The sequence below is a fragment of the Ambystoma mexicanum genome, chromosome 5q, assembly GCF_040938575.1.
Source record: "Ambystoma mexicanum isolate Mex_15411 chromosome 5q, UKY_AmexF1_1, whole genome shotgun sequence".
Classification (NCBI taxonomy): domain Eukaryota; kingdom Metazoa; phylum Chordata; class Amphibia; order Caudata; family Ambystomatidae; genus Ambystoma; species Ambystoma mexicanum.
In genome coordinates, this window is record NC_090933.1 from 23,398,858 (window position 1) to 23,425,006 (window position 26,149).

The following is a 26,149-nucleotide window of genomic DNA, read 5'->3' on the forward strand; positions in this document are numbered from 1 at the left end:
GCATATCTTTGCAGTGCTCAGTTTCAGAAATAGAATAATCTACTGTTGTCCTGCTACTGCCCCCAAATATATATATCTGGGGTAAACCATGGGCATCATGCAGGGAGTGCTTGTAAGAGGATTCAATTCAACACTACAGCTAAGTCAACGCCTAGTCTATAATACTGAATGAAAACCCTTATTGATATATCTTTAGGTCCAGTTCATGCGTTCTGGATGACTACCCCTATATAACACCCCTCTCTTGGAATCCCCCTGACCCCACTGAGCCAAGAAGTAGTTCTGTTTTGCAAGTTTAAAAGGTTTATTTGATAATTTAAAATAGATATATCACACTTTATAATAAATTAATACTTGAATATCACCCTTAATCTGATATGATAAAGATTAACAATGGAGAATCTGGCACTAGCACACTTCTTTATAATCACTAATGAGTTGACAGGAAATGGATAAGATAGCACACTGGTAAATAGGAACAAAAGTATAATGTGGTAGAGGATGCTTTATGTAAGCTCAGGTGGATGCAATATTCAATGAATGCAGTACAGAAAATACTCAATAGGATTTCAACCAAACAATGTAATCACTTTTCTCTGGCTATTCACTCCCCCCCTCTTTATGCAATGCAAGGAAATGGAAGGAAGCACACAGTTCTCAGAAATGCAATCAATGTAATCAGTTCAATCCAGCAAGCTTAGACAACAGAAAACAGATAGGAGTTTTGAAATCACAGGCCCAAATTGCTTTGATATGTGCTGGCAATGAATTAAAAAAAATATGCTAAACGCTTTTAATTCCCTTACAGAGGTTCAGGGTGAGTGGTATCTAGTTAATATTAGTCCAGGCTCACACTAGCAATGATGCAGGGATAGTTAGCAGGTTAAACGAATTTCTGGCAAATGGAAAGCAAACAGCAGCAGTTTTTACATGTGAAGAAATTGCAAATTGCGGTAAAATTCGCAGATGCGTGTTCCGCGATTGCGGTAAAACTATAAGGGGTAGGAATGCGGTTCTTGGTGCGATTCAAAGCTACGATTCTAAGCTATCAGAGGAAAGTTACTGCAAGTCTCTAGCCCAAACGGTCGCGGAGATATGAGCGATTTAATAAAGGTCGTTTTTGGGTTTGCAAATTTCAAAAGCTCAAAATGACAAGTGCAGCTTGCAACTAGAAATGACAGGTGACAGCTAGGAGGCAGTTCTACTTAGGTTAAATAGATTGAATTAGATGAATTTAAACTAAGAGATTGGTTCTACACAGTTCTGCTGGGTACTCACACTATATTCTTGAGTGAAATGGGCCTCATCACGGATCTGGTCAGGGTTTTAGACTGGACTCTGGTCTGGTCTGGTCTGGCCTCTGCACTTCACAGTGATCTGGGTCAGCTCTCTCTGCTGGTCTGGTCTCTTAGTTCTGGATAGATTGAAGTCTCTAGTTTGGCTTTCTGGAGGTTGATGGAGGTAAGTATGGATTTTTCCGGCAGAGCGTCCCGCTGCAGATGGATTTGGAAAGTCTCTATCTGTCCTGTCTGTCTGCTTTTATGTGTTTAGAATGTGGGTGTGTTCTAGCATCACTGACCCTACCTCTCTCTCAGCTTCTAATTGGTCAAACTTTCATTCGTCCCCTGATTGGCGAACTAAGTTGTGTCAGAGTGATGTCAGCCATTTATGATCTCTTGAAGAACCTCCCTTATCATCTGTGCACCCAAATCTATATATGATCAAAATACATACTTCAGAGTTACACAGTTGTTTGAAATTACATACCCATGTCACCTATCACATGAGGTATACTCTGTCCCAAATCTGCTGTTTCTAGGAGCTTGCATTCACAAATGGCAACTTCTAGCACTTTTTAATGTGCTAAACAACATTGGATCTTCATTAAATTTTATACAACTGTTCCTCACATATCTACCCACATACCAATGCATTTTCGTTTGTCTAGCTGAAACAGGGAGTCTGTAATATTAATAAACAATGGGGTTTTGCCCCAGAACATCACACAAATTCGAGTTTAGTCTTGAATTAAAGGTACATTTTTTAAATTAAAGCTCTCAAAGTTATACATTTCTGTCATTTGATTACAAAGAGTTATCAGTGTTTTTGTAAAATATATATTTTCCTTTCAATTCAGTCCTCAGAGTGTTGAAGTCCGCCTCCAAGACTTGGGTGGGTCAGTCCTCTGGGCAGGCAGGGCTTTGTTGACATTAAACAGACAAAATTAACATATTCCTTTCAGAGGAAAGGGTCCTTTGTGTGGTCTCTGGGAAGCTCCCAGCCAGTCTGCCTTCTATCAATCAAGAGGTCATGTGAGATTCTAACTCCTGGTGTGAAGCTCTTGAGGTGATAGGGTTTCCCAGGCTTCAGGCCTCTGGGAACAGCATGTGGCTAATTTTTAATTAAAATGCAGCCTTTGAAGTCAGCTGAGTCAAATCCCTTTGTCAGCAACTGCACTCAATTCTCCTGTCAGAGTTTAGACCGCCAGCGCCCCCTTGAGGATTTTGTTTGTACTGCATGCAATTTTGGGATTTTCTTGGATTAATGCATTCTAAACAGGAATGGTTCTTACATGGTAGTAAATCCTTGCTTAACATTGTTTTGATGGGGCTCCTTACAGTAAGATGGTTATGTGGAACCCCACAAAAAGGGTTGAATCTTTAAAGTGGTCCAATGAGTCACGATTTCAGCAACTTTTTGACATCAGTAAAAGTGGATTTTGTTAACAAAGACCTTTCTTTACCCTGGTGGGTGGCAAGTTAGGTAACCATTTTGGTGTGCGCACAACTGCGCAGCTTTCCTGGATTTCGGCGCACATGTGGGTTTTCCGCCATCTTGAATTTCCTAAGCCCACAGCACCAAATGTTGTAGCAGGGTAGCTTAAACGTGGGTCAGGACACCCTACAAGCCCCCCCACGTGACTGCACTTTGAGTTTGGGTCGATGGGGAGTCGCGTGCCCAAGGGTTTTGACCCACGCACCGGTCTGTCCGCATAATCTTCTTCCTCTTCTGTAGATGGCACAGTTCAGCATCTTCTTCTCCATCCGGTCAGATCGATCAGTTCTCCTCGCCGGTCCTGATGGGAAGATTGGGCGGTACCCCGGGCCCGTTGTGTCTTTGCTCCCGGTCTCCGGATCGTCCTTCTTGGTCATCCTTCATGGTTTCATCTCTCCTAGGATGATAAAGGAAGAGCGGCAATATCTACTCATAGACGATTTTTTTTTTTCCACCACTGTTGAGATAGTGGGGCAGCATATGCATTTCATCGTAACGAAATATTACATTCTTATTTTGAAAAAAAAAAACAGCATCACTAGAGACAGTTTCATGTAATCACAATATTTTAGAGACTAGATGTGGTAGGTTTTATGATTGGAACTGAATTAGTCTGATACAGTACCCGCTAGGATTCCAGAGGATTCCTCCAGTTGTTGCAGAGTGTGCCTGGGATGGCAACATTTCAACTGGTTTATGTGGACCCACTTGTCTTCCCCCTCTGCCGAACCGCCTTTGGGGATGTGGATTTTGTAGGCCACAGGGGAGATTTTGTCTATGATCTCGAAGGGTCCCTTCCATGTAGGCAAAAATTTGCGCTGCTTGGCCTGGTTCCTTTGGAAGTTGTATAGATAGACCCGGTCTCCCACCTGATATTCCTTCCTGGAAGTTTTCAGGTCATAATGGGTCTTCATGCTATCAGTCGATCTTTCTAGATTCCGCTGAGCATAAGCAAAAGCATGTTGGAGGTGTTTCCTAACTTCCCATGTTTCAAGGGTTTGTTGTTAGCACATAACATGCCTCTGGTTTTCCAATTAACCAGGTGCTCCACGAACCCGTTCCGTACATAATCCGAATCTGTGATTATGACCAGTTCGTGGAGTTGATGCTGGACAGCAGTGAGGATGGCCTGATGCACAGCCATCAATTCTGCCACCTGACTACTTCGGGGACCAATTTTGTATCCAGCGGAGGGTTCTGGGGACTCATTCACCCATGCATTCCCTACGCCGGCCACCAGTTCTTTCTCCCCGTTGTTGTCAACATGGTAAGAGCATCCATCCACATAGACAGTGGGCATTCCCTCACACTTGTCCTCTTCAAAGACTTTGTGTGGGGAATTAAGGTATGCCTCCGTGTTGTCCTTGATTTTCAGACTTTCGTCCTCGAGACAGTTTTCTCTGGCACAATCATGCAAGTCAGCCAGAACTTGCGCGAGGGGACTCTTCTTGTTTTGGCCATATCTGACCTCCACAGGAAAGCCTTGCATTGACAGAATCCAGGAAGTGATTCGGGAATTACTCACATTTCCGGCCCGGATTCTGTCACTTTGGAGATATTGCAGAGGCTGGTGTGGAGTCTCCACTATGATGTGTTCCCCCTGGATAAACGGGCGGTAATTCTTCAATGCCCACACCGTTGCCAGGAGTGCCTTCTCACAATCGTTGAATTTTTCCTCCACAGAGGATAAAGTTTTGCTCGCATAGGAGATTACTTTATTGACCTTGTCATGCTTTTGGTATAATACTGCCGTCAAGCACGTATTAGAGAACCCTGTCTCCAGGAAGAACTCCTTGTTTCTGACAGGGTAAGCTAGGCAAGGCGCTTGTGAGAGGCTTCTTTTGAGTTGTTTTACTGCCTCGGCTTGTTCTGGACCCCATTCCCACTTGACCCCCCCCTTCAGGAGATGAATCAGGGGTCTGGTGATCTCTGCGTAGCCCTCAATGAACTTTCTGCTGTAATTAGTCAGTCCAAGGAGGCTCCTTAGTTCCCGCAGAGTTGTGGGGTCTTTCAGTTTCTGAAGTGCTTCCACTTTCTTTTCCTGGGGACAGAGACCCTGAGGAGTAATCTCATGCCCCAAGAAATTAACACGGGTTCTACACCACTGTGCTTTCTGAAAGGAAAGTTTTGCTCCGGCGGCCCTCAACTGTGTCAGAACATAACGGATCTCCGCTATGTGTTCCTCAACAGTTGAGCTTTTGATGAGGACATCATCTACATAAGCCAGGTTACCCCTTGCACCCAAGTCGGGCATGGCCTTGTGTAGAAAAATGTTGAATTCATTGCCGGAGTTGAGGTATCCGAAGGGAGTCCGGGTCCATGTGTACTGCTGGCCCCCAAAGGTAAAAGCCAGTTTGTATTGGTCCTCCCTACTGACAGGCACAGTCCAGTATCCATTGGTCAGGTCTATTGCAGTGAATACCTGTGACCCCTGAATCTGGGCCAGCCCTTGGTCAATGTAGGGCAGAGGCCATCGGGAAGTATGGACCCGTTTGTTGAGCTCCCTGAGGTCGGCGCAGAGTCTCCACTGGCCGTTTGGCTTCAATATTCCCAGCACCGGATTATTGAAGGTGCTGTGGACTGGACGGATTATTCCCCGGGACTCAAGGTTCTTAATTATTTCAGTAAGGGACTCCATTGATGCGAGAGGCAAGCGATATTGCTTCACAAACACAGGAGTCATGCCAGGGTCCGTGGGGATTGTTGTTGTGTGGATGTCGGTGCGACCACAGTCATACGAGTCTACCGCAAAGAGATCTTGGAAATCCAAGAAAACTTGTTTCAAATTTTGCTTTTGTTCCAGAGTCACACAGGCATCAGCTAGGTTGACTCTCTCTTCCACCATCTGCCTGAAGCCTGGAAAGACTTCTGGTTTGGCTATTTCAGCGGCCTCCTCCAGCTGGGTGGAGAAGTCCCTGGTCAGAGTGCTGATTTGGACTGGAGGCTTCAGGTGGGAAAGGCAGCCCTCATGGACCTGGAAAATCACCTCATCCCTCCTGAAGTCACAAGTCACATCTTCCTTACCATAGGGGCAGGAAGTGTACACCAGGAAGTTCCCCCCATGCCGGGTAAAGATCCTGTCTGGTGTTGTATTGTCCTCACTGTCACTGTCAAAACAGTCCTTGGGGATTGGTCCTAACAGTTCATTTACTAAGTCGATGGAAAAATGTCGGTCATCAACCGCCATTCCAATAATGGTGCCTGCGGCTAGAGTAATACTCTTTAAGTCGCTGTTATCCACCTCTATTGGAATGGTGTCATGTTCTATGTTGACTAATGGTGTTGGGTTTACCCCCAACCCTTGCTGTTGGAGAGAAGCATTTAGATGTATGTAAGCATCAGGGTTTTTCAACTCTTGTCCCCTTTTAACTTTCACTTCCAGGGAGAATTGTCGGGTCCTTTCTGGGATGGTGACTTCCTCTTTAATCTGAATTTCAACTGCATAAGGTAGTAATTGAGCTGACCTAAATGCTTTTTCTGGATCATCAAAGCCCATGGGATTATCCGCTAATCGGGACCAAGCTTTGAAGTTTATTAGGTCCAAACTAATGGCAAAGCGATTGAGAATGTCACTGCCTAAGTAAAAGGCGGCAGGGACGTCTCGCACGACCCAACAATTGTGGACTATGCTCTTGTTGCCAATGGAGATTTTGAGCATACACCTGCTTGGCAGGAGATGTTTGGAATTAGGTGCTTCCAGGTCCATTTCCCATTTGTCTATCAGTTTGAAGGTGGGAATGGCTGGATCTTTTGGGAGTTGGCGAAACATGGCTTCGCTGATGAAGCTCTTACCATTGTTCACGCACACTCGAGCGAGAACAGAGTCCTTCCCATCATTTAACTGAACAGGGATGAACAACTGCTCTTCAATTTGCTGAATATCAGCCAGGCTTTGAGCTGATTTCACATCTTTCTGGACTATAGGAGTGGGAGTTTCAGATTGTGGATTGGTATAGAATTTCAGAGTCTTTCCTTCCAGCGTGGAATACCACTTTAGACTGGAAGGAAGGTTGATTTTCAGAAATAGAGAGGACCCCCCATCACCAGTCTGTTGTCCTACTGCTATTACTGTCACGTCTGGAATCTGGTTGTTCTGGAAGTGAAATTCTACTTGGTCAGATTTTTGTTCAACCATGTGGCAGGTGCCGTTTAAACTAACATGGTTAACACTCTGTTTTAATTTTATTGGTCGGCTAGTCTGGGTCCAGAGGACCTTGTTTACGCAATCTATTAAGGGTGACAACCTCCTCAGGAGGTCATTCCCTAGTAAACAAGGGGTGCCCTCTGGGGTCACAACTATGACCGGGTGTTTCAACTTATGTCGCCCAATTTTAATGTCCAAGTCTGCCGTCCCCTCGACGGGAATTTCCTTCCCGTCAAAGTTCTGCAGTTGTCCAGGAAGAGAGGTGAGAGGAATTTGGTAATTCTCTCCCCTTCCTGCATTCAGTTCATCAAAGGCCCTTCTGGACAGAAGGGTAGCTTGAGATCCAGTGTCCACCAGTGCCAAGATTGTACCCTGCCCCTGTACTTGTACCGGGGCATAATATCTTCCCTCCTTCTCCTCAAGGGGGCACAGATAATGTACATTTTTGGACAACTGGTGGGCTAATTTTCTGGTTTTGGACATCGCGAGAGAAGAATTTTGGGCAGAATTCTGTGGAGAGCCTTGGGAATCTGAAAGAAAAAGTTGGCAACTGGAGATCAGAGCCATTGTGGGTTCCCCTGGTTCTGGTTCTGGGCCGCCCCCCCCTTTTTGGGGGCAGTCACCAGGATGGGTTTGAACCAGGGGGTTTTCTTGCTGTTTGTTCTGGGATGAGATAGTGGGCGGCGGTAGCTCAGTCTCCACATCTCCCCAGTCTGGATTTGCATCCCTAGGGACCCATTTTTCTTTGGGAGGAGTTCCCCCCTCTCTGAAGGAGAAGATCCTTCTCTCAGGATCCTCTGAGGATCCCTCTCCCTCAAATTGGAAGATCTGTACCTCCTCCTCAAACTGAGTCTGTTTGGGTCTTTTGTTTCTCCTACCCCCCCTCTGCTCCTTAGGAGGCAGACTTTCAGGGGCAAGAGATTTTGTTTCCGGTTCCTGGGTTTCCAGGGGCTGTTTACAAGTGAGGAAGGAAGCTTCCTCCAAGGCTTTACACCCCCCTTCCCTTTGTGCCTCCTCCCTGGGAACCGGTGAGTTATCGGGGTGCTGCCCCCGTCATTGTTCTGGAGCACCAGGTCCAGAGTTGGGTGCGTTCTGCGCTGGCATGCCGATCTGAGGGTTCTGCTGAGCCCTCAGTATGTGACCCAGATCCCGCGCCATGTTTTGAACCTGGCGCTCTAACTGGGAAACCCGCTCAGGCTGATACGGGGCCCTGTTTTCTCCCCTGGGCTGATCCCGGGAAGGGTAGCTGTCCCTCCTCTGGTAATACCCCGGGTTGGGAAGATTTGGGTACCCCTCCACCCTTGGCCTCCCCTCTCCCGGATTCAGTGGTCTGGGCTCAGGGAATTGGGGAAAGAAGGATGGATGGTTTTGGGGCTGAAAGTCGGGTGGATATCTGGGGAAAAAGTTCTGCCCAGGGTTTGGTAAATTTCTGCCCTCCTGTGGGAAGTTTGGAGGGAAGTTCCCTGGGTTAGGTGCTTGTCTGGATCCCCCCCCTTGGGCTGGAGGAGTCCACACATAACCCAGGATGGGTCGATTTCCCTTGTAACGGGGACTTACATAATCAGGAGAGCGAGGGACCCCATTTGTGGGGCTGCCTCCTTGGCTCCCTGTCTGTGACTGACCCGAGGACCTCCTGGGCCTAGCATTATTAGGTGCAGGCAGGTTTTTAGGCCCCCCCATCTCCAAATCCAAAACGGGGGTAACCTTTACCTCTGCCACCTTGGCAGCAGCAGGGGTGCTGTTGGCTTTGGGGTTTTTCTGGGCATTACTTTTGTTTTCTATGGGCTTCTGCACCTCATAGATCCGGGTAGCCTGTTCAATGACCCAGTCTAAAGATCTTTTCTCATGAAAATCTCTCACGAGCTGGGTCATTATATATTTGGGCAAGGCATGGAAAAACGTATTGACAAACTCTCTACTATCTGTGCGCACCCTTCTGGTGGTTTGCGCAAAAGCACGCTTTAACTCCTGCACAAATTCTCGTGGGGCCTGATCCTCCCCACATTGCAAATTGTAGGCCGCCTTGCGAGCCTCTTGAGGATTTCTGTGAACAGAAAAATGTTTCAGGATGGCCGCCTTATATGTGGACCATCTTAAATGATTTTGGTCCTCCAGCCCCGCAAAGAAACTGGAGTATTCCGGGGAGAATGTCCACTTTACATATTGAATACAGCTTTGGCTGTCCTTCAAATGGAAAGTCTCCATCATTTGTTCAAACAACTCTAAGTGCTCCCAAACAGAATACTTAGCGTTCTTATGGTAAGGCGTGATGACGCTCCTGATCGCCTTAATCTGCTTTAAGGGGTCCTTAAGCAAGGCCCTTTTTGCCTTATTGGCCTTTTTGGTTCGGGTAACCCTTGTCCATTCTTCCTCGGACTCAGAGGCACTGCTCCCAGAGGTTCCCGTCTGTTCTTCCAGGTTTTCCCGGATTCTGCGAGCCTGGGAATGGCTGGCAGAATGTGGGGACCTGGTCTCCTGTGTCCTGCGCAGTTCAGAGGAGTCTTCAGATTCCTCCTTGCTGCCAGGATTTGATGGGTACCCCCTCCACTGACCTAACTGGGCAGAGGTTTTCAGGATGCCCTTAATGGGCCTACTCTCCTGGGGTTCCCCATTGAACTGTACTGTACTTGGGTGCCCATACCCGGATGCCCACCCCTCCATTCCTGAGTGGTACTGGCCTATGAGCCCCATACTCTTAGCTGGATAGTAATCTGCCATCCCTGCGGCCCTGTGCTCATGTGCGCCAGGGGACATGGGGGTGGTAGAGTCCAGGGACTGGGGGAGATGAAGGCCCCTGGTGTTAGGGCTCCTGCGGTTATGGTCAGGAATCTCTCTTTCCCAGCGGACCTCATCTCTATCCGCCCCTGCTCCCTGTTGCAATGCAAGAGCCTGCATTTGTGCTTTCAGTTCCTCTGTTAAGGCCTTACTCGACTCTATCAGTTTCTCCTGCATCGCTACCTGTTGCTGGAGCCTATCATTGTGTTGACAGAGGGCCTCATTCTCCCTCTGTGCTTCCTGGTTGGTCCTGGAGAACTGGGCCAGTCTTTGCTGCAGGAGGTTTACCTCCTGGGCAATGTCCCTATTGGCCTGCTCCTTTCTTGCTAGAGCATCTTCCACCCTTCTGGTGTGCTCCACCAAGTTCTGGTTTTCTTTTTGGAGATCACCCAGCCCCTGGTGGGCCAGGTGATTTTCTTCCATGTTTCTTTTTAAATGGCAGACTTCCTGGCCTAAGGCGTCTCTTTCCTGACTAAGAGCCTGCATTTGTGCCGCCAGGTCGTCCCTTTGCCTTTGGAAGGCACCAGCTTTCTGGCGCTCCTGATCAAACTCTGCCTGGGTATCCAGGTCTTTCAGAATCAGTTTATTGCTCTCCTCCTTCACTCTATCTAGGTGGCCTTGCAGGGTGACTACCTGCTCAGCACATGCCCTATTGAAGTCTAGCTGTTGCTCCAGCTTTTTCTGGCTTTGCAGTAGGGAGTCCAAACCTTCTTGGTGTTCCTTCTGCAAGGCCAGAAATCTGGTATCCTGTTCTGACTTTTCCTTTTGCAGCACATCCATATCCTCCTTTATTTTAGTGATGTACTGTCTGGTCTCATTTTCTGACTCCTGGCTTCTGTGCAGCCTTTGCTCAGAAGAGTCCAGATCAGATTGGGCCTTCTCTAACGCCATCTGTTGCCTTTTTGCCAGATCATGGCCTTCAGCACATTTATTCTGTATGGCTCCCATGTATAAATATAAATATGCCGCTATCCTAACAATCTTGTCGTGCTCATCTTTGGCCTTAGGAGCCATATATAGTTCACTCAGGGCCACGTGTAATGGACCCTGATCTCTATATATATCTGACCCTGTTTCAGTGACCTGTTGCGTGATGGCCTGCAACCAGACTGTTTGGTCCTGGTGAGTCCATTCACCTCTCACAAATAGTTTGTGTAAGAAGTGCTCTCTGGCTATTTTCATATCTACCAAGGTCGTCATTCTAGAGATTGGTCTCTGTCCTGACTTACAGAAGTTAGTATTTTAGTTTTGCAGAACAGAACTTTTCTTGGAGTGTCCCTTTTGAGGAATGCTTCACAGCGTAATGCAGCGTGGTGATCCGACCGGATGTATGTATCCCGTCAGTTAGCACACTGTATTAAGCTGCACAATGGTAAATCTAACCCAACGTCTCGGCTCGAGCCCCCAATTTGTAAGAGGATTCAATTCAACACTACAGCTAAGTCAACGCCTAGTCTATAATACTGAATGAAAACCCTTATTGATATATCTTTAGGTCCAGTTCATGCGTTCTGGATGACTACCCCTATATAACACCCCTCTCTTGGAATCCCCCTGACCCCACTGAGCCAAGAAGTAGTTCTGTTTTGCAAGTTTAAAAGGTTTATTTGATAATTTAAAATAGATATATCACACTTTATAATAAATTAATACTTGAATATCACCCTTAATCTGATATGATAAAGATTAACAATGGAGAATCTGGCACTAGCACACTTCTTTATAATCACTAATGAGTTGACAGGAAATGGATAAGATAGCACACTGGTAAATAGGAACAAAAGTATAATGTGGTAGAGGATGCTTTATGTAAGCTCAGGTGGATGCAATATTCAATGAATGCAGTACAGAAAATACTCAATAGGATTTCAACCAAACAATGTAATCACTTTTCTCTGGCTATTCACTCCCCCCCTCTTTATGCAATGCAAGGAAATGGAAGGAAGCACACAGTTCTCAGAAATGCAATCAATGTAATCAGTTCAATCCAGCAAGCTTAGACAACAGAAAACAGATAGGAGTTTTGAAATCACAGGCCCAAATTGCTTTGATATGTGCTGGCAATGAATTAAAAAAAATATGCTAAACGCTTTTAATTCCCTTACAGAGGTTCAGGGTGAGTGGTATCTAGTTAATATTAGTCCAGGCTCACACTAGCAATGATGCAGGGATAGTTAGCAGGTTAAACGAATTTCTGGCAAATGGAAAGCAAACAGCAGCAGTTTTTACATGTGAAGAAATTGCAAATTGCGGTAAAATTCGCGGATGCGTGTTCCGCGATTGCGGTAAAACTATAAGGGGTAGGAATGCGGTTCTTGGTGCGATTCAAAGCTACGATTCTAAGCTATCAGAGGAAAGTTACTGCAAGTCTCTAGCCCAAACGGTCGCGGAGATATGAGCGATTTAATAAAGGTCGTTTTTGGGTTTGCAAATTTCAAAAGCTCAAAATGACAAGTGCAGCTTGCAACTAGAAATGACAGGTGACAGCTAGGAGGCAGTTCTACTTAGGTTAAATAGATTGAATTAGATGAATTTAAACTAAGAGATTGGTTCTACACAGTTCTGCTGGGTACTCACACTATATTCTTGAGTGAAATGGGCCTCATCACGGATCTGGTCAGGGTTTTAGACTGGACTCTGGTCTGGTCTGGTCTGGCCTCTGCACTTCACAGTGATCTGGGTCAGCTCTCTCTGCTGGTCTGGTCTCTTAGTTCTGGATAGATTGAAGTCTCTAGTTTGGCTTTCTGGAGGTTGATGGAGGTAAGTATGGATTTTTCCGGCAGAGCGTCCCGCTGCAGATGGATTTGGAAAGTCTCTATCTGTCCTGTCTGTCTGCTTTTATGTGTTTAGAATGTGGGTGTGTTCTAGCATCACTGACCCTACCTCTCTCTCAGCTTCTAATTGGTCAAACTTTCATTCGTCCCCTGATTGGCGAACTAAGTTGTGTCAGAGTGATGTCAGCCATTTATGATCTCTTGAAGAACCTCCCTTATCTGTGCACCCAAATCTATATATGATCAAAATACATACTTCAGAGTTACACAGTTGTTTGAAATTACATACCCATGTCACCTATCACATGAGGTATACTCTGTCCCAAATCTGCTGTTTCTAGGAGCTTGCATTCACAAATGGCAACTTCTAGCACTTTTTAATGTGCTAAACAACATTGGATCTTCATTAAATTTTATACAACTGTTCCTCACATATCTACCCACATACCAATGCATTTTCGTTTGTCTAGCTGAAACAGGGAGTCTGTAATATTAATAAACAATGGGGTTTTGCCCCAGAACATCACACAAATTCGAGTTTAGTCTTGAATTAAAGGTACATTTTTTAAATTAAAGCTCTCAAAGTTATACATTTCTGTCATTTGATTACAAAGAGTTATCAGTGTTTTTGTAAAATATATATTTTCCTTTCAATTCAGTCCTCAGAGTGTTGAAGTCCGCCTCCAAGACTTGGGTGGGTCAGTCCTCTGGGCAGGCAGGGCTTTGTTGACATTAAACAGACAAAATTAACATATTCCTTTCAGAGGAAAGGGTCCTTTGTGTGGTCTCTGGGAAGCTCCCAGCCAGTCTGCCTTCTATCAATCAAGAGGTCATGTGAGATTCTAACTCCTGGTGTGAAGCTCTTGAGGTGATAGGGTTTCCCAGGCTTCAGGCCTCTGGGAACAGCATGTGGCTAATTTTTAATTAAAATGCAGCCTTTGAAGTCAGCAACTGCACTCAATTCTCCTGTCAGAGTTTAGACCGCCAGCGCCCCCTTGAGGATTTTGTTGGTACTGCATGCAATTTTGGGATTTTCTTGGATTAATGCATTCTAAACAGGAATGGTTCTTACATGGTAGTAAATCCTTGCTTAACATTGTTTTGATGGGGCTCCTTACAGTAAGATGGTTATGTGGAACCCCACAAAAAGGGTTGAATCTTTAAAGTGGTCCAATGAGTCACGATTTCAGCAACTTTTTGACATCAGTAAAAGTGGATTTTGTTAACAAAGACCTTTCTTTACCCTGGTGGGTGGCAAGTTAGGTAACCATTTTGGTGTGCGCACAACTGCGCAGCTTTCCTGGATTTCGGCGCACATGTGGGTTTTCCGCCATCTTGAATTTCCTAAGCCCACAGCACCAAATGTTGTAGCAGGGTAGCTTAAACGTGGGTCAGGACACCCTACATGCTACCGTGAAAAATCAGTGTCCCTGGACAAGGAGGGCGTGAATCATGACTATAAGTAGGTCAGATGTGATGGAGAAGATAGGCACACACCAAAGGTCAAAGGAAGGAAAGAGCCCAAATAGTAGTGTTGGAATTACTCTTGAAGACACTACAGACTAACCTTAACAACAGCAACAAGAATCAATCCATTGTTTTTTTATGTGTATATGGGACTGGATGCACTGTCATACCATTTGGCAATGTTCAGATGGGGGATCCTGCATGGCAGATGGCTGGATACAATGCACCAATCTGTGAAGGTGTTTAAACAATAATGTCAGGAACCTCGGCCAAGAAGGTATGAAAAGGCATATTTGCCAATAAGACTACAGGATCAAAAAGATTTAAAAGAGAAAAACCTCAATAGTCAAGTTAAATATTGTTTTACCCAGGGAATCCGGGTACTGGGGTGGTGCAGGTTGGAATGGTCGCACACCACAAATGATGTCTATCAGTATCCATATGTCAGGAGAGGTGGAACCTGAACGTTTTGACGTCTAAGAGACAAAGAAAAAGAAGAAGAAAAGGGAGGAGCTAATGAATAATTGTATTCCAAGGATAGTTTTAACAGAATTGGCATGTCATGTGGTGATAGCTACAAATCGAAAAGTTTCCACTGATTGTTTTAATGAACAAAAATTAGACATCTAACAGCAACACCAAGAATGTTAATATTGACGGTGCAATAATTCATAATAGAAAAGGAAGGCAAAATATCCTATGTACACCTCGTTGCAGTGAGGCTATCAGTGAAGGCATAAGACCACTTGTGTGCCCGATTTCTGTGTAACAAGCCGCTTACCTTAGAATGGCGACCGCTGAAGTTGGCGACCACTGCAAGAGCGGGAACAGGGGTCCGCGAGTCCAGCAAAGCACTCGGATATTCTCAGACCTACTCTGGAGAGCATCAATGCGCATCTAAACCCGCAGTTGTTTTTGCGTATTAAAGGCACGTATAACCCTCTCACGTGGTTATGCTGCACCGCGTTAATAGGACAGCAGCAAACTCTTGAAGCACGTGATTTTTAGTACATCTGACTCGCACGTTTACCACATGACGATGCTACACCGCGTTGCTTAAATGTAAACAAGTCGCTCTGCCCCGAAAACGAGCGTAAATGCTCAGACTAAATCGAGAGGCTTAAATTGTGAAATAATTTTACATCCAGTCAGTTTGTTTGATAATATGAATAACGCTGTTCAGCGTATTCATAAAATCGTCCTACAACTCAGCGTGACGGCATGAATGACATATATTCAGTATAAGTGAACAGTGTCTTCATGGATGGCGTTGTAAATGATGTGGGCTATCCTCCGACTCATCTTTGCCACAGCTGTACCTCCAAAAGGTTTTTGTTGGGAGGCATTGAAAGTGACACAACGGCCATCCATTTATAACATATTCAATACAGGCCGACCAAACATGTATATGCCTAAACGACTGCTTAGCCCAATATATGCATACAATGCAACCCACCCAAGGATATATGTGTGTGAGCAAATAGTGACCCAATTCATGTGTGGTAATTAGATGGGACTACAACATGTGTACAAGGTGATACCTTCCAAGGGTATCTGAAAGGTAGGCCAATTAAAGATGTTATGTGCCTGAATGCCGAGGTTCCAGAGTATTCAACCCCTGAGTCAAAAGATCCATAGTTCTTCTTTGTAGGCTACATTTTTTAGAATTTGTGTGGGATTATGACCAAAAAACCTTTTCTACACAAAACCATTCCATTTGCTCCGCTTTGTGACCCATATCTACATAATGGATCACCATCGGGGCATTTAGGTTGCGAGTTTTTAATTAAGAACGGTGCTCATTGATCCAGGTACTGACTTCCCGGGTAGTTTTTCCAATGTACATTTTTTTACATGGGCACCGATTTGCATAGATTACGTTTTTACTTTTACAGGTCGTAAAGGTATGAAGGTCCCAATTTTTTTGTTGCATGAAGAAAGAAGTCGTTTTTTTGGAGAATTTATAGGCCACACAAGTGGTGCATGGATAATGCCCGATGACAGGGTTTTGATTGAGATTTGTTTAAGAGACCAAGTAACTCTTTGTATCTCAGAAATGACTCCTTTTTGACGTTTTTGAAACTTGGTTTCCTGAACTGAATGGAAGTGCCACCTCAAAATATCATTTTGGGGACAATCGAAAGAGGTGTAAAATTAGCAATCTCTGATGCCCACCTTCGCCATGCAATGTATAAAAAGGTCAGAATGTATCTTTTGTAGTTTTACAAAATATTATACCGTTTGCTTAAGAACTGCTACAGTATACTAGCATCATCAAAGCGAAGCTGGACAGGAATTAAAAGAAATGCTTATTTTCAGAAATACCGCATGCAGTATTCGGGGAAATATGCATCTGTTACTACTAGCCTGGTGGGAAACTACTAATTAGCAGGATTTCCAGAAATAACACTTGGAGTAACTTTATTTGTTACCGCTTGTGGTACTTTTGGAAATACCTCTTAAAGGGCAGTGAGTTATAAAATATTTTCAAGTGGCTGGTCCTTTCTTTCTTTAGTTTGCATCAATATTGAATTAAAAGGTGATAGATAGTTCATGATTCACCCAGCAGTTTAGGAAGCAATGCAGGCAGTGGAGGCACTTTACTTTATCCCAGCAGTCACTGTTACGAACTTTTTGCACAGATAATTCCAGTTTTGTTTCATATGTGTATATGTTCTTTGATGCTTTCACAACTCCGTTAGCAATTGTGCACACATGGAATTCCACTACTTTTGGTATGGTTGTTCAAAGTAATATTACGCTAGCCTAACTGTCTTCTTTACTTGAAGGGCTTTGGGAGTCTCTGTCACAGACTATACGTTTGAAGATTGCCAGCTGGCATTGGCCGAAGGACAGCTGCGCCTCCCCTCGAACACTTCCCTTTTAGAGTTTGCAAAACTTGTGAGAAGTCTTGGGTGAGAATACTTTGTTTTTTTTCTAGGTCGTGAATGCTTCTGATCTGCCTAAATTGCCCTGGGTAATTTCAACTTCTTTTGCACAGCTGAGCTACCTGCATCATTTAAATGTGTTGATTCACTCTCCTGCCTTTGGGTTGTCATAATCATGTTTGAGCATCTTTCAGTAAGTGGTGCCAGTGTGCTAGGATAGTGTTACTGTGCGCATCATGCGTTGCTTCCAATAGCATTTTAATCAGCAGTTTTATTTATAAATGCAGCCTTAACTCAAACGTCTGGAGTCGCTTGAGTACTCTCCATCCTCGAAAATGCTCCATATTACTCTATGATTCTGAATAGGATGGACAGAGTGTGCTTTTATCCTGTGTATGGAAGGCTGAACATTGCATTTATTAAAGTAGCTTCAGGAGCTTTGCTAAAAGGCATTCATGGCGCGAACTGCCAATGCATTTGTCTGCGGCTTTAAAGAGAAAGCACGGCTACAATCTACTGAGCGACACCTGGCACAATAGAATATTAAAAAACGGAGACGCAGACAAATATGTTTCAGAAGTAACAGATACTAAATGCCTGATTTACAGAGCGTTTTTCAATGGGGCTTTCACATTTAAAAAGGCTTTTGTAAATCAGGCCCCGAAAACATGATGAACATGAAACAGTGACATGTACAATATGGGATTGTGTGGAAATGGAACGCTAGACTTGTACATCGGTGTTTTGTAATGGCAGAAGGAAAGTGTGCTTGTGTACCATTCTGTAAGGTCATATTAATTGATTAATACAATTCTGCCTATGAATTGTGAAGCTATACACAAACCCTTTTCTCTTACACCATAGATCTCCCAAAAAATAGTAAGTAGGAGACTGCCTACTATGGACTTCAGTGAACGCAGTCCCCATTCTTTGCATGTGGAGGTTTTAAACTTGCACGGAAATGCCGGTGGGCTGCTGTTTCTCTGTGTTTACAACCATTCATGCAAACAATCTTAAATGCCACGTCTGTACATGTTGAGGGGAATTATATACCTTCCTATGGAATCCTCCTGCTTTTGCAGTTCCAAAAACCATGCAGATTCCATGGGAATCAAAACCATCTGCACCTGTATCTAAATCTCATGCGAGGAGACGCTGCTGAGTTTGTTTGATGGCTCATACTCTGGGAGCAGATTAAGAAATGACGATCCATGCCACTGCTCTGTCAGGCAAATCCACCAAATTCGCAGTGTGTGTAAAAGGTTTGCATTAATCAGTTTAGGAATGATTTGTTACAAACCGTGCACACCCACAATGTATTTGTGGTGCTTCAATGTCTGGCCTGCCCTGCTGCCTTTTTTAAAATAAATACATTACTGCCTATAATTGTCCTTTTTGGCTTTCTATGAACCCTGCCTCAATAACTTTAATGTTATTGCTTGCACCTGGGACAAAGAGGGCGGGCCTCATCGTCCCACCGAGTTGTATAATCCAGTCAGGCTTTCGGAATGATCAACAGACCTAGAGCTCCTCTTCACTGAAAGTCATGTTATGCCCAATGTTCTAGCCGTCTCCATCGTGGATAACCCGACAGCCTGACTGGATTACACTATGCCCAGTCCCAGAAAAAACATGTATTGTTTCCAAAGGTTTATTCTAAGTCATGACACGTTGCTTTACTTTGAATAGGCTGAAACCAGAAAAGCTGGAGAAAGAACTTGATAAATATTCAGCGAGCGCCAGAAAAAGGAAAGGCGAGCGAATAAGTCTGAAAGAGTTTGCTACGTATCTCGAAGTTGCGGTCTCAGAAATATTAGAAGACTTGTTTGCTCTTTTTGACGAGGTAAGAATGGCAATGAGAAGGCATTCCTATCTTTCCTGGACAATCTCGTAAATGTGTTTATTTCCGTTGAAATCTTCTTTCCTGAAAAGCAAGCACTTCCAACACTTCATATGGAGGTAAATGGGAAAACACTGAAACTCCTCAACGAATATTTCATTTTTCAAAGAAATGTCTTGTGTATTAACGTTAGGTCGAACAACACTTCACCTGCGGTTTCTTGGCATACTTTTGGATTCACATTTGTGCATGAGAATATTACTTCTGCTATACACACTAACCTCTCCACGGGATCTCCAAACACGGGGATTGTTTCACTGCCAGAAAGCGGCGGCATTCTAACAATAATTAAAAACCGATTATCGAGATCAGCTTCTCCAAAGTTCTTTTGAACAAATAATCTGGAAAAATGTATGGCTGATTGACTTTAACTGGTTAACGGTTTGCATGAGAGAGCCGCCTGGCAGCAGTGTCAGGGAAGGCTAGACCAGAGATCAGAGACTGACATAGGATAAGATTAGTGGTAGTTCTCGTCCAGTTTTAGAGAGATTTTCGACCGTACATTTCTAGTGCCAGGAGATGGCATTTATTTTCTTAAACTAATCGCATCCACTTTAATAGACCCGTTCTTATCAGCCCAAAGGGGCTGATTTTGCATACAGTATGCAGTAGGACCCTTGTTTGCTTGCACTGTGATACATTTTTTGGATCTACGTGATCCGACCGTGGCTGATTTGCCCGTGGCCGGAAAGTTTGCATGAGAAAGGTGCGAACCACCAAAAGTTTGTAACTTTCTCATGCGAACACACATACATACCCAGACCCCCCACCCACAACAAACCCATGACACACCCCGCACCCTCAACATAAACCAATCCCACTTACGTTTTCCTTCACGCTGCGTCCCTGCGGCACCAGTTCCCTTTCACTTCCATGATCGGGAACCGGCGCCGCAGGGTCCTTTTCTTTTCTTTTCTTTCCGCGGGTGTGCTGCGGGGTTGTCCCCCACAACACCAATCTCACTATACCTCACAGGTGTTCAAACCTTTGGTGGTAGCATTTTTAGAACTTTTTGTACGTGCGACCGTTTAGATACGGTCAACATGTACAATACCCATTTTTGAACTCAGTGTGGCTATTTCGTTTCTTTTTGTAGTCCTCTCCCATTCCATGGCTACTTCCTTAATTGTTTCCTATTCTGATAATTATACCTATGAGCCGGGAGAATTGAGTTGAGGTAGCCCATCCATTGGGTGTCAGTGCCATTTCGACATATTCAGCCAGATACTGATGCTTTGTTGCATTCATGTTAAAGGTTAGAGAACTTGGGCAGAACCCTGATTCCTGTTCTTTACACCACAGTGATGAATCGCCAGTGAGCTCGAAAGGTGGAGGTGCTGTCATGACGCCCACCATGGCAAACATGGCCATTGATTCCATTGTGCTGTCATTGTGCCATTGATTCCAACGGACCCAACCTTCTTTTTCCTGGTACAAGACAGTGGGCACAGTCCACTGTAATCGAGTTCTACACAGACATCAGTTTATGATCCCTACGCATAATCATGACAAGAGCTCTGTGTGGGAAGCCTGCATGGAAAATCCAATTTCGATGTTTCAGGTGGTGTTGCCACTAGATGCTGCTATCTTTTACAAAACACAACTAATACATTAAACCTGAGACTTGAACCTAATGTCTGCAAATTTCGCAAGCATCTGTTTTAATAAAATGTTCTATAGTGAAAAGGTATGAGCCCAGTTCACACATTAGCAGTTTAGCAGAGTTTGCCTGTGTCATCAATGGTTGATTATGGCATGCACAGCGTCTTTTTTGTCTCCCAACTTTGATGGGTAATATCTGGTGCAATGGGGTTACGTGGTGCACCATATGACCTTTTCTAGTGATCTTGTATGGATGCATCAAGGAGACCGAGGTATTCACCCAAAGTTGCTGTCGTTAACTAACCACACTGCGAGGCTGGTGTATGCAAATACATTGACCTGCAACTTGCACATTTGCCTCAAAAAGGTCACATGTTTGGTTTGTGTCTGGCTTAATGTATGTGCACCCCAGATTCACAAATGGATGAAAAGCCTTTGTGTACCCACATCTAAAATTCATTATCACTCCTAGAATGAAGAGAGGCCAATCCGCTTGCTGGTAACGTGGGCTGCATTTTCCAGTATAAGCCTGTTCTCCCTTCGTATAGGCTGGCATGCTGTGGCACGGTCTGCTCCCTCCTGTCTCACCCCCACTCCACTGTCGCAGTCAATGCCACGTTTCCTCACCCACTCTCTTCTGTCCCTCCTCAGTTGTCTCCTCTTCAGTGCTCTAGGAAGCTCACCCACTGTCTGTTACCCTGCCCACTCCGACAAATTAATGGGGTGCCAGAAACTTCAGGCAGATTCACCCCCTCACTGCTGCACTTCTCATTTTGTTTCTTTTTGCTCACCAAAACACCTTTCCTTTCCATTCTATTATTTTATTATTATTATTATTATTATTATTGTGCATACACTCCAGGGGTGCTAATGGGGACAATTGCCGCTGGGTGTTGTTGTTACCATATCGTAGTGGGCCACCAAAAACCCACATTTTGGTTAGGCCTTTGCCACAGGATGGGGAGCCATTGCCTTAGCATGGCTGGCCATTACCGCACAGTACACCCCTTCACCGATGCCATTATTGCCATATCCATATGGATACTAAGTTGCCACAGTTCAACTGTGCTGAAAATATAACATATGACTAGAAGGCTTTCAACAAACACTACTTGCATACTATAGCCAGTACTACTATGACTATTATGTTAGTCTCTGCCCTTAAAACGAGTGATATCGCAGCAGTACTAGAATTACTACTAAAAAAATACTAATTCTGCAAGCAGTATATCACTGGTGTTGTTGCCGTTACACTTAGTATCTGTAGAAATACTACTACACTGGGTTTCATGATTATTTGATTAATATCTGGGTAAAGTAGACCATACCGTACATTATAAGGATATGGCAAGTCAGCAAGGAGTTCCGTGACCAAATAGAGGAACGAGGCAGGAGGCAGTATTCCTTTATAACATCACAAAATCAGAGGCAACATATTTGAACATATTTATCTGTTATTAAGCATGTCCACTTTAGGGTGGATGTGTTTGTTAGATAATATTTGTTTAAAATACATTCAAGCAATTTCCACCCCCATCTCCAGGTGGTTATTTGCTGCCATCCATCTCCCAGTTTATCTCTGAGAACCTCCTTTGGGTTCAAGATGATTCATCCCACCCTCAGGGTAGGGCTGGCCAAGCAGAGCATGGGATCCTGATCCCTATGTCTCTTCTTTACTCCACTGTGTCCAGAAATCAGGGCTGCTCTGTTGTTTTGAACTCGAAATATGTGTAATTCTAACTTTGACATGAGATTCAAACTGCAGACCTTTATTAATTACATATGACTTATTATTGACTTTTTATAATGCACCACATGCCCAAAGGTCTCAGAGCGCAAACATAAAACAAGACAAACAAATAAAGGCATAAAAGAACCACAGAAGGTCCGTATGCCGCAAATACAACAGTACTATGATGCAACATACGGTAAACTATTAAATTTAAGTCAGATGAGGCTCTCGGGAGATTGTTGCAGATGGACAAAAAAGATGTAAGGTTGCTTTTACTGCACCCTACCAATATACAATTCCTGCTGTTCCGGGTGCACCAATGATCAATTATAATCCTCCAAATGATCTTAAATTCTGAAACTCTTATGACACCTGTTCCAGTTTTCTGACATAACCAAGACAGCCCCTTATTCCTCAACGCTTCCCTATGCTCATACCCTGCTGGTGCCTCTACATTCGTGATAAGAAAGTTTCTATGTCCCATCAGTCCTTTTTAAGGAGTCGTCGATAATTAGATTCGTACACGTTTTGCCAATACACAAACTCCTGAGGGAATCCTGTTTAGGGTTTGTATTATCCTGTTGAGCAGGATGTACAGATGCTTGGACCAGCTCTCCTGCTCCGACCCGCAAAGTTGACATTGAGAATTGAACTTTCTCACCAATTATGATAGGCGTGTCTGTAGTCGTAGCTGGGAAGTCACTTCTTGCTGTTTCATGAATTTTTCATCCGAAAGTTGTACCATATTCATTAAATAAGAAGTCGTCTGAAATGAGTTATCCCTGGTATCCAAGGTATTTGTGCCCTTACCATCTAAGGATTGATTTTTGCCAACAGGGGCCAGGCAACTGAGTTCACATTGGATGGTTTGAGAGCTCTGATTTACCTGATTTGAAATCTGGTCCATTTGGCAGAGGTTATCTGCTTTATCAGGGTGAAATTGCAATGCAGACTTGACCAGCAGATCTACCCAAGAACATAAGTCTGAAGTTTTTACATTGGTTAAGCTCCCCTGTTATCCTTTCTTTTACTCAAAGCCATTGCGCAGGGCTAATCTGATGGAAAAGATGGAGTTGTTCCGATGGAGCATGATGAAGAGGCTCCAAGATAGTTGTTTTGATGCTTTCCACTGTAGATGAAGCAGTAACTGTGAAGGTTGACATTGGACCGCACAACCTTTAGACATGGCTTTCAGTCGCATATTCTCAGATGAGCACCTGTGGTCTTTATAGTTGACAGGAAACTCTGTTGTTAATTCCCCACTGACCCTGGAGCTGTCCTGCAACCAACCAGAGTCATCCAACTGCAAACTCAATGCCAGTACCTCCCTTAAGCGGCTCTTAGACACAGGGGTTGCACATAACATGGTGGGCTTTAAGGACATAAGTTCCTTTGGCTCTAGCGGAAGGCATTACTATCAGATGGGGGACACCATTCAACCAGGTAGAAACCACCTCACCTCACTGATGTTCCCCTAGTACACCGACCTTTTCTGCAACCACCCCCACGCTGTAACTGGCGGCCTCAGATCAAGCAGGTAGCCACACTAACCGTCGTGTAATTGAGGTAGTAGCCAGGAGGATAAGGTTACAGGAGGGATAATCGAACTCCTACAGGTTGCACAAATTGCCACTGGACCATGCACCAAACCAGGGGGAAGGCAAAGTAAATTTGACAAAAAGGGCATCTACACAATGGCCCACCGGTACTCCAACAATCACAACAAGCCCGGTACTCCCTGCGCTCCTCTCGCCAGCCCCCGTAAGAAATATACAGTGCAGGGCAGTTACAGTGGCACCACAACTCTCCTGCTAGCACCACCCTACAAACCACTCTACGGCTATCCCTAATGTCAGCAGCTGACAACTCGGCGGCAGCCATAAGCATACTCGTAATGCTAGATGGAGGAGCTAGAGTAAGGGACCTTTGAACGTGTGAGATGCCATGCACAATGCTGTCAAGCTGCACTGGCTGAAAGCTGACCAGCGAGCAGCTTGTGACTCAAGAAAGGGCTCTGTCTATCTGGTTAATGTCACAATGCTCCTTTGTACATATTCCCCAACACATAACATTGATATCACACAGTTATGTTTGTAGGACACATATTGACCTGGTAGATCAGAAAGTAGCTCAAGGGAGGATCAAAAAAGCTCCCAAATCTCAATCTATGTCCTGGTTATTGCACTTGATAATGGGCCCCATGATTGTTCTTAATATTAGAATATTTAATACAGTAATTAAGCCTGAAAACTCGGAAGCTCTTAATAAAGCAGAGTGTCTACAACATCAATTGATCCAGTGATTATTTATGTTACAAAAAGTTGTGTATGTGTAGTGAACTGCTGGAAACCTGGAGCACAAAATCAGTAAATGCCAAACATGTTCTTTGTATATCGTGATATGCTTGAAGTACAAAATAAAATGACAGCTAGTCTGACAGTATTGCAATTGTGCTGTTTTTTATTTGGTTGATCTATTCAGACTCTGCAAACTCAGATCTGGTGTTCCAATGGAGCACAGCTCTCTGGGCTTCTGCCCTTAGTGCCTTTACTTCTAGGGTTCAGTACAAACATTGTATTGATATATGCATTGGGGAATCGGGAATCCTGTTACTATCACCTGAATGCTGTTGTTTGAAATTGTCCTGAGCATTCTATGCTGCTTCAATGAGGTTGCTGCTTACTTGCCAGTGAGTCAATGGCATCTGAGAAACTCCTGGCACAGTGGCACCCGACTCTTCTGCCCTGCTCTACTTTTCCCTTTTCTATTTTTATGGCATATAGATTGGGCACTTATTGTTGTTACTCAGGCTGCATTTTAAAACATGTTTTTTTAAAATGTGGTTTAAAAAACCAACTGCAAAAGCCTTATCCTTATGCTTGATTAGTATAACCAATTGTGTTACAAAAATGCTTCTGGCCAGAATAAACATATTGCTTCTTGCACTGTTAAGGGAAATAGAATCCAAGACTATTTCCCTAAAGCAAAGCGATGCCAAAAAACTATGATTTGTGCTGCTCCTTTTAAGTGTAAGGCATATGGCTCAGTGCAGGGAGAATAAAAGACCAGTGGATATTGTTCTTAGTTTAAGTGAGAGAGGCACCATAAAGGTTATTCATATTAGTTATGATTTGTGCCTATTACTACCATGACAAACCTGCAGGATGCAGTGTCACACCCCTGGAGTATCACACAACTCCTTCCTAGCCATGGAAGCCAAATGTAGTTGACCCCTCCTACCTTGGTTGGCACGGGCATCTGATTTTAGCATATACAGGTACCACGAAGCAGCCAATGAGAGGGAAGAGGGTTAGGGAGAGGTTGTGGATAGGTAGGGGGTGTTAGGGTCACCGGAAGGAGGTTTAGGGTTCTTGAAAAACATAGCTATAGGGAACATAGGGAAAAGAACAACCTGTTAAGCACACACTTGCTTAGACCTGAGTAGCACCTTCTATCATATCCTGACACTAGCTAACACCCTTCTTGATTAAGATATAGCTTCCCACTCATGTATTCCTCACTTGTTCATTCCCTGCCAGAAACAAACATAAGCACATAATGAGTCATTGATGGCCATAGATAACTGCAGCAGTGTATAACATGAAATGGACAAAAGCACAAGGCAACAGACATATCTTGCAATAGCGTGGTATTTCCATTTGGGGAACTCCAACCCCTCCTGCCGTGTCATCAGGTGAAGTGTTACTCATTGAAATGCATTGCACATAAGTGGCTTGCGACAAACATGAAAATGGACAAGAGCAAGCAGCCACAAACAAACATAAGCGCCTCACGCTCTTAATATGAAAAATGCCCAGACTTTCTAATGTTCAGAGCGTTAGGAGTCCGCTTCCTGCGGTTTGCCCAGTGTGAGTTCATGGGACTCCTTTCTGCAGGAAAACACGTGCGGTCACGTACACGTGTTAAAAGTTTTTACAGCGTGCGGATATGATACCCAGAGAACACCCTGTGCGAGTAGCTTCATAGCCATGAATAGATGTTCACACCATTCACCCTCACACTCCCCGTAGCACTTGAGGCCTGGGGAGAGCTTGCCGGCTCCACACCAGGCAAAGCTAAATCCTGCGTTGG

At 44.3% G+C, this 26,149-nt stretch overlaps 1 protein-coding gene across 1 annotated transcript in view; it reads left to right on the forward strand.

The window, feature by feature from the left end:
• Positions 1 to 26,149, forward strand: part of LPCAT1 (lysophosphatidylcholine acyltransferase 1) — a 1,148,174-nt gene that overhangs the window by 916,475 nt on the left and 205,550 nt on the right. Inside the window, exons 10-11 of the mRNA XM_069620435.1 lie at positions 16,725 to 16,850; positions 18,513 to 18,666. Of these exons, the coding sequence (XP_069476536.1) occupies positions 16,725 to 16,850; positions 18,513 to 18,666 (280 nt within the window). The remainder of the gene's footprint in view (positions 1 to 16,724; positions 16,851 to 18,512; positions 18,667 to 26,149) is intronic.